At 37.0% G+C, this 13,113-nt stretch overlaps 1 protein-coding gene across 1 annotated transcript; it reads left to right on the top strand.

The window, feature by feature from the left end:
• Positions 1-10,470: 10,470 nt before the first annotated feature.
• LOC121994044 (anthranilate O-methyltransferase 2-like) lies at positions 10,471-12,354 on the top strand. The gene is made up of 5 exons (XM_042548227.1): positions 10,471-10,683; positions 10,770-10,907; positions 11,001-11,273; positions 11,446-11,718; positions 11,803-12,354. Exons 1-5 carry the CDS (start codon positions 10,474-10,476, stop codon positions 12,169-12,171), a joined length of 1,263 nt encoding a protein of 420 aa, XP_042404161.1. The 5' UTR covers positions 10,471-10,473; the 3' UTR covers positions 12,172-12,354.
• The last annotated feature ends 759 nt before the right edge of the window (positions 12,355-13,113 follow it).

The following is a 13,113-nucleotide window of genomic DNA, read 5'->3' as shown; positions in this document are numbered from 1 at the left end:
TTATGAAATACAGTTTTGTAGCTCCAACAAATCAGAACGGTGAAGAAAAAGAAGAAAGCAATTGGACAAAAAAAGAGCAGAATGAGTTCGTAGCAAACAGCCGTGCGGAACATCACCTGCTAAGCGTATTACCGCCTCAGGAAGTAAACCGCATCGGAAGCTACTCATCAGCTAAAGAACTTTGGAAGAAGTTTCTAGAACTCCACGAAGGCACATCCGAAGCGAAGCTCGCTAGAAGGGACATCCTCCGAAACAAACTAATGAATATCCGCTTGGAGAAAGGTGAGAAAGTAGCCGGTCTACATGCAAAGGTAAAAGAACTAGTTACTGGTCTCGAGAACCTCGGTGAAAAGGTAACAAATCGGGACGCCTTACGCTACGCACTCAACGCCTTTCCCAGAACTCCAGAGTGGACGTCAATCATCGACGCCTACTACATCTCAAAGGACCTGGAGGTAAGTACATTAGAGGAATGTTTTTCTACTCTTGAATTACACGAAACTAGATGTGCAGGAACGACAAAGGATACAACCCAGACTATAGCGCTGAACACAACTCAGAAGGATGAACTCGAGTCAGACTCCGAAGACGATCAAGAAGCGCACATGGTAAGAAATTTTAAAAAATTCTTTAGGTCTAATAAATTTAAAATGCAGAATAAAAAGAATCAAAAAGGAGGAAGAAAGGTGCGATGCTACCAGTGTCAGAAGGAGGGACACATAAGAGAAGACTGCCCAGAACTCAAAAAGGACAAAAGGAAGTCTCCCAAGAAACACAACCTAAAAGCAACTTGGGATGACACTTCTTCATCTGAATCAGAAGCTCAAGAATACGCCGGGATAGCACTGATGGCAAGCTACGATGGACAAAGTATATCAGAATCGAGCAACGATGAAGAGGGAGCGACCTCGGATGAAGGCAGCGAAGCAGGGGGAGATTCAGGCTTTAAGTCTGACATGGTAAGTGAGGTATGCCTCTTACCCCTGATCAACTTTACTCTGGCATTAAGGCAATGACTAAATCCATGTATAAATTAGAAAAAGAAAATGCCAAATTAAAAAATGAAATTTTGGAAACAAAAGGAATTTTAGCAAAATCATGTCTAATAGAGGATTTTGATAAATTGAAAATTCACAATGAAAAACTAAAAGAAGAAATAGAAAGATTGAAAAATATAAAAGTTCAAATATTTCTACTTTTAGAAATTATAGAGGTTTAAATTGGTATTATAGATTTCATCAAAGTCAAATTAGAAATATATCAAAAATCTATGTACCTAGGAAATACTTGGTTAACCCTGTAGGTAGGAACCTCTACTGGGTTCCAAAAACCTGTTTAATTTAACTTAGTATTTTCAGCAAGGAAATTAAACGACTAATTTCATTATGAGGCTTTGTCTAAGGAAGTGGTTGTTGCTCCAATAACCAAGAAGGCCTAGTGCCTCGCCACGACCTGGAAGCCAAGTATCGAAATGAAAAGTTTAATTGACTAACTGAAAAAGCATTAATTTAATTTACCTAATGCTTTAAAAGAGTTATTCAATTTATATAATTTATAATAATTTTTTTTTAAATTAAATTTTTTTTTAATTGACTTAGAAAATTTCTGAAAATTATTGACTTAGAAATTTTCTGAAAATTGACTTAGAAATTCTTTTTGGAAATCGACTTAAATCTTTTTAAATTAACTTAGATATTTTTTTTAGAAATTTTTCTATGAATACTGTCTTAGACATTTTCCTTTGAAAATTACCTTAGAAATCTTTTATAAAAATTCACGTTAAAATTTTCTGAATATTGACTTAGAATTTTTTTTTACTAAATATTCTCTTTTGAAACATTGCCTTAGAAATTAATATTAATTGCCTTAGAAAGTTTTTATGAAAATTCACTTAAATTTTTTTACCTTAGACTTGTTTAAAGAACCCCTATTTTTAATGTGATCAAAGGGGGAGAAGAATGTTAAGTCTAGGGGGAGGTATATAAACTTTTTTATGAAATATCTTTGGACTTAATTACAAATAAATTATTTTTATTGCATCTGTTTTTCCCTAGCTTAACTTGGGTTGCTCACATCAAAAAGGGGAAGATTGTTGGAACCCCGAAGTGTTTTGATGTGATCAAACAAGTTAAGTTAGGTCCTGCGTTGTTTAACCCTTGTGTCTAAGTGTGCAGGAACTTAGGAACACAGGAAGTCGAGCGGAAGACGCGGCTAGCGAGAAGGACGGCACGGGAAAGAGCCGACGGGCTCGGTGCGTCCGAGGGACGAGGTGTCCGCGGAAGAGTACACTGGTGGACGAGAAGAACGTGCGCGGCGTTCGAGGGACGAGAAACCGGGAAGGAAAGCTGCTCGAGGAGAAGGCCGGAACATGGGTTCGGGTGAGCCCTATTCCGGATGGCCGAGATCACCCAAGCTAGTGGAGCCGGAACAGAAGACCCGGACCGAGACGAGCTGAACCAAAGCGGAGCGACCAGACGGAAAAAGTCAACCAGAGTTGACTTTTGGGGTCCGGGGCGCCCGGAACCATCCGGGGCGCCTGGACCCCTCTGGGGCGCCCGGAACCATCCGGGGCGCCCGGAATGAGGTTTTTGACCAGATCGAGTCAAACTCGATCTGAACGTTGGGGGATAAAGTTTTATCCCCCCAGGGCGCCCGGAACCTTCCAGGCGCCCCGACCAAGGCTATAAATATAGCCTTGGTCCAGAAGCAAATCAATTAATCAGAACGACGAACTTGTAATCAATTCCTTCTGTGCTTTCAATTCTGTTCTTTTCATTTGTGCTGTCAAAGTTGTAAAGAGGCTACTGCCCAGAGGAGAATCAGATAGTGCGCTTACATTCCTTGGATTAGCAATCCCCTGATTGCAAACCAAGTAAAACTCTGGTGTCTGTTTTTCTTTACTTAGTCTCTTTTATTTATTTATTACAAGTGTTCATTATATAGTTGAAATCCGAGAAAGGTTCGTGTTTTATTTGTAGGGCAATTCACCCCTCCCCTCTTGCCGGCCTCCAAAGGGACCAACAGTTTCCATGTAGGAGAATCACAATGATGACACATTATACCTCCTTCGTGCTCATGCTCATGCTCATGCTCATGATGCCACATCATGTGGGAAGCTGTAGCTATAGATGCATACAAGCGTTGAAGTATAGCAGTTAACGAAAAATAATACATCACTTTCCAAGCAATATTTTTCCTCTTCTTCCCTGGTATGCGAGTATGATGCTTAAAACGAGGGTGAGTACATATTTTACATTCATTCAGAGCACTATCTTCATTCCAAAATATCATGCAGTTGTTTATACAATAATCAATCTTCTCTACAGGTAAACCTAAACCTCAGATCAATTTCTTTGTTTCATAGAAGCTATCAGTTATTATGTTATCAACCGGGAGTAACTCTGACATCAATTGACAGATGTCATCGTAACATCTTTCAGAAAAATGATGTTCTACTTTCATATTCAATAACTTTGCAGTAGCAGATAGTTGAGAATAACCAGAAGGAATGTCTTCCCACACTTCTCTTTCACTAACCTTTAGCATTTTATATAGTTGCTGATATTGAGGTGTTGGTATTTTATCTATATTTGAATAATCAACTGCATTCATTTCATCATGAACCATTGATTGCATTGAAATATCAATATTATTTGATGCTTCAAGAGTGGCAACAGTAGTCCCAGAAGACAAACCACTAGAAGGCCCAATTAGTTCATATAAATAAGGCTCTCTGTGACAGTACCAATTGTTGGAGTGTATACTAAAAGACTAACTTTTGTAAACATTTATTTTTGAAATAAAAGAATCACATTAGTCAATATCTACATTTATTTGTTAAATGTAGTTGTTCAATTAATTTATATTGTAGACAACATGGTGTATGGTGTCACATACAGAAGATCATGTTGTCGATTCTTTATAAATTATAAATAGTTGCTCACGACTAAGATGGAAAGGAACAAACCATCAAAATAGTCGTAGTGTAATTAAGTATTAGTTTATCTTGATTAATAAATTACACTGGTATACTTTAAGTGTATTGAGTAGGACCATTTTAGGTAAGTTCTTTTTGTACTGACTTAATAAAAGAACTAGACTTTAGTTATTATGGAAGTATGTGCTCTTAATCATAATATAATAACAAGCACATATATTTAATATTTATTTCTTTGACTTATCAAAGGGTGAGATTTAGCTCGATAAATCAATATGCCCGATAAGTTGGGAAATGGTATTACTTATAATGTGTGTTGTTGATTATAGAAGGAATCTGTGTCCTAGTTATCTAGGTTGAGAATATCCCCAAGAGGAGCTCATAAAGATTGTCATGTTAAACCCTGCAGGTGGACTTAGTCCGACATGACAATGAAGTTGAGTGGTACTACTCTTGGAGCTAGATATTAATTAAGTGAGTTGTCAGTAACTTACTTAATTAGTGGACATTCATTATCTTAAACACAGGGAGACTAACACACTCATGATAAGAAGGAGCCCATAATGTAATTTGGGATTGGTGCGGTAGTGCGATAATAACTTTTTAGTGGAATGAGTTATTATCGATGAACTTGAGTTGTGTGTTCGGGGCGAGCATGGGATACTCAAGCTCATCGGAAGGCCAAAACTAATTTCTCCTCTAGGTCCCTGTCATAGCCTCATTATAGCCTTAAGTTCATCCAAATGTAAGGCTCTTCTTGGTGTACAAGAAGGGGGTCGGACCATTGCTTGGTGACCAAGCGATGGCCGGCCACATCCTCTTCTATAGGAGTCGGCCCTATTGCTTGGTGACCAAGCTAGTAGGGGCCGGCCACAATAATTCATACAAGGAGAGTTGTTTTGAATTTTTAAAATCTTCTCTTTGTAGAAAACTATAAGTTTTAAAAGAGAGATTTCAATTTTAAAAACTTTCCTTATTTGAATTAGGTCACATGTTTTAAAAGAAAGTTTAAAAGATTTTAAAACTTTCCTTTTTTTAATCATCCTCATGGTTTAGAAAAAAAAGGAAGATAAGTTTTAAAATTTAAATTTTCTATCACCATGTTAAAAAAGGAAATTTTATAAGAGAAGTTTTAAATTTTAAAACATGGTTTTAATTTTTAGAACTTTCTTTTTTTAACTCATACTTTAGGAAAGAGAGCTTGTAAAATTTTATAAGAGTTTTTCTTCTTATAAAATTTTATAAAAAAATAATATTTCTTTCCTCTTATGGGGGCCGGCCACCCTTGCTTGGTACCCAAGGTAGTCGTCCAAAACAAAAAATAAAAATAAAATCATCATTCAAATTGATTTGGTGATTGATTCAATCAAGAGGAAAGAAAAGGAAAAATTAAAAGGGTAAATGAAAATTAGTGGGAGATTTTAATTTTTGTATAAATTCTTGCCTTATTTGCCTGGGCAACTAATATAAAAGAAGGGGTGAGGAAGTTTCATAAGACACAACTCTTATTCTTTTGCTTGGAGGATCTCTTGGTGGTCGGCCCTCTCTCTTCTCTTTTTCCCTTTGCTCTCTTCTCCTTGGTGGTGGTGGTGGCCGGATTTTAGAGGAAGAGGAAGGAAGCTTTTGGGTAGTGTTCATCTTGGAGGATTATCACCCACACGACGTCCAAGGCGAGGTGAGGAATACGGCATAAGATCTCGAGGTCATTAGCATACAAAGAGAAGGTATAATTAGCAATTATTTTCCACATCATGCTAGTTATTTCTTTTTGTGAGAATTCCAAACACAAGAGGCATTAGATCTAGTTTTTCGAATTAGTTTTTTCGAGTTTGTGTTTTCTTCTTTTTCGAATTTGTGATTCGATTGTTCTTTTTGGTTAACCTAGAATTATTTAAGGAAATAATATATTATCTTTCCTTAAAAGGCTTTGTCTAGGTGGTGGTGGTTGCTCCCATATCCAAGAAGGTCATGTGCCTTGCCATGCAATCCTGGAAGCCAATTTTAGAAATTAATATTTAATGGAATTAATAACATAGGTGGATTTGAATCAATAGTGTTAAGTTCCGCTTGCGATTCAAATCTAAACCATTAAGAACAGATAAGTTAAATTTGGAATCAGTGATGTTAAGTTCCGTCTACAATTCCTAATTTAACTTCTAAAGAACACAATAAGTTATTTAAAGAAAGGTTCGACACTTGTACAAAATTTTGTATAGTGGAACCGGTACGATTTTCCTAGGACTAACCAACACCAATTGTAATAATTTGGCACAAAACTATTTCTACATATATGCCATTTTACAATATCCTCATCACGGGAAGCTCTATTTTGATATTTTTTATGATTGCACGGACACCGTAGCTCAGCACCATTCATACATTCTGGATGACTTTTAGCAAAGTTCACAAACTGTTCAACTTCAACAATAAAATCATCTATGATAAATTCATTTTCTAATCGATTGTACATCCAAGCTTTGTTCATATACATTGTTACCTAATGAGAATATAATTTGAAACATTATTAAACTTGTATCACTTGAAATAAGCTTAAATAAAGCATTATGAGCAACAAACTCATCTCACGATCTTCGTATCATATTACCAAAAATCTCCTCTACACTAAAGCAAATGAATGATAAACTTAGAATATCATGGTATAATTATAAACTTAGAATATAATGATATTTCTTAGGGAATCATTATAAATTTAGACTTTCTAATAAACACATGTTGTTGCTTAGAGCATAATTAGATGAAATAATAATACATATAATGAAACTAACTATAATAAACAAAAGATAATGCAAGTAAAACAAATCTAATATATAGAATAATGGACATGAAAACTATCAAATCCACCTGAACATCACATCTAAGTTTTGTTTGTCTCAAATATTTGAGATCCTCTGCATGAGTTTAAATAGGTTCAAACAAATAGATATTAGTCACAAATATGCAATGAAACAATTAAGAAATTCTACGACTGAGCAAGCGCCTACAACTAGCCACGAGCAACCCCTGCAGTGGTCGGACGTGGCCAGCCGCGAGAATGAGCCTAGGGTGGTCGGCCGGTCGCGAGCAGGCCCCTGCGTCCAGCTGTGAGTAGGTCACGAGTAGGCCCCTGCGGCCAGCCGCAAGCAAGCCCCTGCGGCGGCGGGCCTGCAACGGTCGGCCTGCCGCGAGCAAGCACCTGTGGAGGCCGGCCTGCCACGAGCAAGCTCCTGCGCCGACCGGCCTGCTACAAGAAGCCGCCTGGGGTGGGCCACCGGCCGCGAGTAGGCCGCGGCAATTGTCATGTGCGTGAAACGAAAGAGATGAGGGAGGAGAGGAGCATACTTGAGTCGTCGGTTGTCGATCACGGAGAACAGGAGAGGACACAAGGCTGTTGGACGCGGAGAGGAGATTGCTGGGAGAGAAAGCCGAGAAAATGGCCGAGAGAGCAAAGTTCGCACGGAGAGGAAAGGGAGGCCACGTGCCCTAATTCTAATCGGGATTACCGACGGAATTCATATTTCGTCGGTATTTATCGACGGAATTCCGTCGGTAATCTATTCACCCAAACCCGTTAACCAAAGGTCATTATCGACAGAATAAATATTCTGTTGGGATCTACAGATGGAATAAAGTTTTCGTCGGGATATATCAACGAAAATTCCGTCGGAAACCTATTGACCCAAACCCGTTAACTGAAAAAAATGTTAACCTAAGGAAATTACCAACGGAATCAATTTCCGTCGGGACACTCCCGATGGAATCAATTTTCCATCGGTAGTGCCCGACGGAATCAGTATTCTATCGGTAATTGCCAATAGAAAACTGATTTCGTCAGTAATGCGCTAAACCCATTAACCCCAAACTTCTAAACCTGTTGACCCAAAGGTCGATTTTTCGATTGAAACAAATTCAATCGGTACTTTCTGACTGATATTTTAAATCCATCGGTGTTTACCAACGGAAATAATTATTCAATCGGTAATCAACGACTGAAGTTGTTTCAGTTGGTGATTACCGACTAAATGAAAATCCATCGGTAAATACCGACTAAATAATATTCAGTCGGGGATCTCGTTGTTATTTATAGGATTTTTTGTAGTGTTTGTTAGGCCCACTTGGACTGGCATTCTGTTGACAGCTATTCATTTTAATTCTCTCACATATTGCTGACAACTTTGAATGAAATGAGTACTTGATTGATAATAGATGCAATATTGAGTCACCTCGGGAGACCTTAGACTAGATTTGGGAGCAAAATTTGGGATTACTTCCACTGTCTGTACCACTTTTTCCCCTCTCTAATTTGTGAACTCTTGGTTTTGCAAGGGCGAAGGAGAGGCTCTATCATCTGGATGAGTGGAGATAGGAATGGGAGTCGGAGCTTCCTTTCTTTTCACAAACTAGGCTTCCTCAACTTGGATATACTTAAGCTCTTAGATTTGTAATTTCTTCAAAATAGGTTGGGGGCTTTTTCATCAAAGACCTGAAAAAATCTCCATCAATCAACCCTCACAAGAAAGCATTAACTTGCACTTCTAGGGTAACCATGGGAGCGTTCATGGCCACCCAATTAAATTGTTACAAATATTCTTTCATGGGCTCTTTAAATTTTTGCTTGAGAGCAAACAAATCATGCAACATTTTTTTTAGTATCTTCGGCTCGTTGCAAAGTGTTGCATGAAGATAACTTTTCCTCAAAAGTTCGAATAGAAGAAGCAAGGAGTTGACTAAACTATCTCTGCGTCGAGATCGAAAGTGTGGTCAAGAAAATTCGACATATGACGTCATTCGTATATTGATTTAATAAAGAGGCATTCTCGAATTTATAGATGTGATTTTCGGGATCTATATTACCATTATATTCATTAATCTGCAACACTTGAAAGTGTCTCAACAACTCATCCTAGTGGATATCCCTTGAAAATAGAGAGTTTCAAAGAGCTTTCGTTCCATCGGATTTGTGGTCTTTTTCCCTTGGAAAATCTTGATAAAGGGTTTCACCAGAAGATTCTATAAAATGTTCTCTCACGACAAACTTATCGATCGGTATGGGAGAAGCAGTCTGTGGTGTTCTTGTAGGCCAAGGTACCCTCTGGTGCTCCGGTATTGATTCAACTAACTGAGGCGATGGTTTGATTGAGGGATTGATCGTTGGTGGAGGATGTGAGGGTTGTCCCAATAACACCACTTGCTTCGTCGCCACTACTAATTGTCGAAATCCTTTGTTGCCATGATGATGACATTAGATTTTCCGGCATCATCCATCTTAACGTCTAAGTTTAGGTCTTCAACCTAGTGTTCTCACAAACGGTGTCAATTTGACCATGTCCGCGAACATCGACAAGTGAATCACCAATGAGTTGGTTTTGTTGCCAACTTAATCATCAATTGTTGGATGACAACGAGGATGATATTGTGGTTCTTTATGCCTCAATGAAAGCAAAAAAGAAGAAAAGGTTTTAGAATGACGGTCAAGAGATCCCTAAGGTAGCAACTTCAATGCTCAAGTTAGAGAACCAAGAAGAAGATGAGTATTAGGATTTTGATGTACGTAGGTATACATATGTACCTTAGATGTCGAAAAGGGCTACCTTTTATAGAGAGATAACAAACTTTTTTTTATCATTCCGATCTTCATGTTATCATTATTTAATTTCTTAAATAATGTAAAATTTATTCATGTCATCATCTTTTTTTGAAATAATTTAAGATTTAAGATTATCTTTTTTCTGAAATAATATGAAATTATCCTTTTTTTTCCTAAATAATTTAAGATTTATGTAATAATTATCATTTTCTTGAAATGACTTGCGTTCCGATGCATGTCACTAAGGAGCCGAGAGGCCAAGGAACTGAGAGACTTGAAAGCCAGGAGTCCCAAGAGCTAAAGAGCTAGAGGCCAAAGAGCCGTACTTCAACTTGACTTTTCCTCTGTTAGATCCCTTCAGTAGGTTCATCAATTTTTTCTCTGATGGATATGGTACTTACTGATCACCTGCATAAGTCGATTTCGTAAGAATTGGAAATCTGTTTATAAAAAAAAAAATATATGAAAAATAAAAAAATTCAAAGGTTTCACACACTCTGGAGAAAAAATCGAAGAAACAAATTCAAAGGTTTCACACACAAATTCACTCATAAATGTATTTTTTTTTGGTAACGTATTAAAAGCATCTACTTTGTACTTAAAAAAATCTTAGTCCTTAAAAATGTCATTTGCTGGTACAACATCATCATTCTGATGCAATCCGAATGACGTAGGTAGATAACAGGCCTCTCTTCCCCTTGAATACGGATAAATTAAAGCATCTACTTTGTCCTTAAAAAAATTTTAGTCCACAAGCGACCACCAACGGTTGAGATCAATTTTTGTTTGATCTAACGGTTCAAAGAGAATGATTTCTCCTAACATTAAATAATAAGGCGAGACTCACATGTATGTATTTTTTTCAGTGTAGCTATCCATGCTCCAATATATATATACATATAAATATATTTTTTTCATTGTGATGCAATCCCAATGACGTCGGTTAGATGACATGAATCTTCAACTTGATTCAAATGCCCAAGCCCTAAGAGGCCTATATAACCCTCCCTGTATTTCCATGCTCCATAAACCTCACATTTCATACTCACCAAATCCTCAGGCTTCACACAGAGAGAGAGAGATGGCTTTGAAGGTGGAGCAAGCTCTTCACATGGTTGGGGGTGCCGGTGAAACTAGCTACGCCACCAACTCGAGGCTCCAAGTTGATCGATGCAACTCTCTAAATTGTATTTTCTTTTAGTATCTAAATCTGTAAGTAGATTTTGATTGCTAAGTATATATGTTCAGGAGAAGGCAATCTATCGAACGAAGCCTGTGTTGGCGACGACCATCCAAGAAATGTATAAGGGATTGCTCCCTGAGCATATGGTCGTTGTTGATCTCGGTTGCTCTTCTGGTTCCAACACATTCGTTGTGGTCTCCCAGGTATATAGGGCGTTGGTCGTTGAGTAAATGGTTGTTGTTGATCTTAGTTGCTCTGACCATGGTCCTAACATGTTCCTTGTGGTCTCTGATCAGGTACTCAACATCATTGTTGAACTCCGTCGTATGATGGGGATGAAGAAGCCATTGGAGGTGCAATTCTTCTTGAACGACCTCCCAGGGAATGACTTCAACTATGTCTTCCAATCTCTAGATGAGTTCAAGAAGAAAGTGGAGGAGGAGACTAAGAGGGAGTTGTTGGTGCCGTATTATGTGGTCGGAGTGCCAGGATCATTCTACGGGAGGCTTTTCCCTTGCGCGAGTGTCCATTTCTTTCATTCTTCCTATTGTCTAATGTGGCTCTCACAGGTACTTAATTAATCACTCTGTAATATAATAGTATAGTATCTTTCAAAAGGTTTAGGAAATACATTTTAATAATTTGACTTTCTAGAGTAAACGATACGTTAGTCAACCAACTTCGATAGACATAATACTTTTTCTTCTTTTACTCATCATATATAATTTGAATCTATGATAGGTCCCTGAAGAACTAGAGAACCAGCAAGGTGTTTCACTAAATAAAGGGAATATCTACTGGACAGAAACAAGTCCGCTGCAAGTAGAAAAAGCATATCGAGAGCAATATAAGAAAGACTTTTCGACATTTCTTAGGTTAAGACACACAGAATTAAACACTGGAGGTGGAATGTTGTTGACATTTCTAGGAAGAAGAAAGAGAACCCCTGGCCATGGTGATTTATGTCATCTTTGGAGACTACTTGCAGAAGCTCTTAATTCGATGGTTTTAGAGGTTTGTATTTAACTAACTTTATGATTAAATATGTAAAAATGACAGTAACTAATTAATATTCATTTTTTTTCTATATGAATTTAGGAAATCATACCAGAAGAAAAGGTTAACACCTTCCATTTGCCAATTTACGGGCCTTCCCTTGAAGAGGTGATGTCTATAATCCATCAAGAAGGATTATTCGATTTAGATGGAGTAGAGATCTTTGAATCTAGTTGGGACCCATTTGACGATTCAGAAGATGATTCTTTGGATCTATCAAACTATACAAAAAGTGCGAAAAATGTGGCGGATTGCATTCGCGCTGTGGTCCAACCCTTGATTGTGCATCAATTTGGAGAAGCCATACTTGATGATTTATTCACACTATACGCGCAAAATGTTCTGAAGCACCTTCTCAAGGAGAAAGCCAATCACACTATTTTAGTCATTGCCTTGAAGAAAACAGTGTGAAAATCAGCAAGGAAAATTGAGAATAAATGTTCTCAAATTAGTTCTCATGTGAATGAGTGAATCTTTCTCATTTCCTTGCCAAACAGAATCTTTCCCATCCTAAAAACCAGGCATTAGATTTGATCAAATTTTAGCCTCATATATATCTGAAAATTTTAAAGCTGATGTGTACTAAATTGAAACTATTTAATCTTATGATTCAATTTATAGATATTTTATGTCGATATAAACCACAACAAAATATATTATGTTTTTAAGCTTTAAAATGAGAGATTGTTTTTTTTTTTAAAAAAAGAGAGTAATATGATTTAGAGATAAATTGGAAATTATCAAAATTAAGGTGGATAAAAGGGAACTACTTGAAATTTTCTATTGGTGCTTCAGATTCCTTCAAACCCATTATGGTAGAAGCGTTTGTAAGGGAGAGACCATTGATTCTAGATCGATTTTAATTTTAATTTGTTAGATCTAAAGGATGCCTTCACTAAATTAACACTCCAAATTTATTTAAATTTTAAATCAAATGGCTCTAGCTCCACATAAAACCTAAAAATATCTCTTTCCTATAAGTTTTATTTAGTGGAACAAAATAAATACATAAAGAAGCATTTATAAAGGGACCTTTCACTCTATGAATGTCCCTTTAGAGGTGTTGGATCTGAATAGTTAGAGAAAATCAATTTGGACCACTGATCAATTAGTGATGTAGATTGATTTGAGCTTCTAACGACTATGAAGGAGGCTTTCACCTTCATATAAGTCTTGGTCGGTGGAGCCTAACTTATATATATATGAAGATGTATTTCGTTGAGAAACTCAAATTGAAATTGATTTTTTTTTATTTTATATAAAAATTCTAGAACTCAAATTGAGCTAAAAGAATGTATTTTATATTTTAAAATTTGACTCAATTCAAAACTTGAAACTTCCAAAATTGAGGCT

This window comes from Zingiber officinale, chromosome 6A (assembly GCF_018446385.1).
Source record: "Zingiber officinale cultivar Zhangliang chromosome 6A, Zo_v1.1, whole genome shotgun sequence".
In the NCBI taxonomy this organism is placed as follows: domain Eukaryota; kingdom Viridiplantae; phylum Streptophyta; class Magnoliopsida; order Zingiberales; family Zingiberaceae; genus Zingiber; species Zingiber officinale.
The sequence above is the reverse complement of the archived record's forward strand: the minus strand, read 5'-3'. Positions and strand labels throughout refer to the sequence as shown.

Coding starts and splice junctions, on each gene's coding strand:
- LOC121994044 (XM_042548227.1), top strand. CDS start 10,474: ATGAATCTTCAACTTGATTCAAATGCCCAAGCCCTAAGAGGCCTATAT. Junction 11,274..11,445: donor GTCTAATGTGGCTCTCACAG/GTACTTAATTAA, acceptor AATCTATGATAG/GTCCCTGAAGAACTAGAGAA. Junction 11,719..11,802: donor TTAATTCGATGGTTTTAGAG/GTTTGTATTTAA, acceptor ATATGAATTTAG/GAAATCATACCAGAAGAAAA.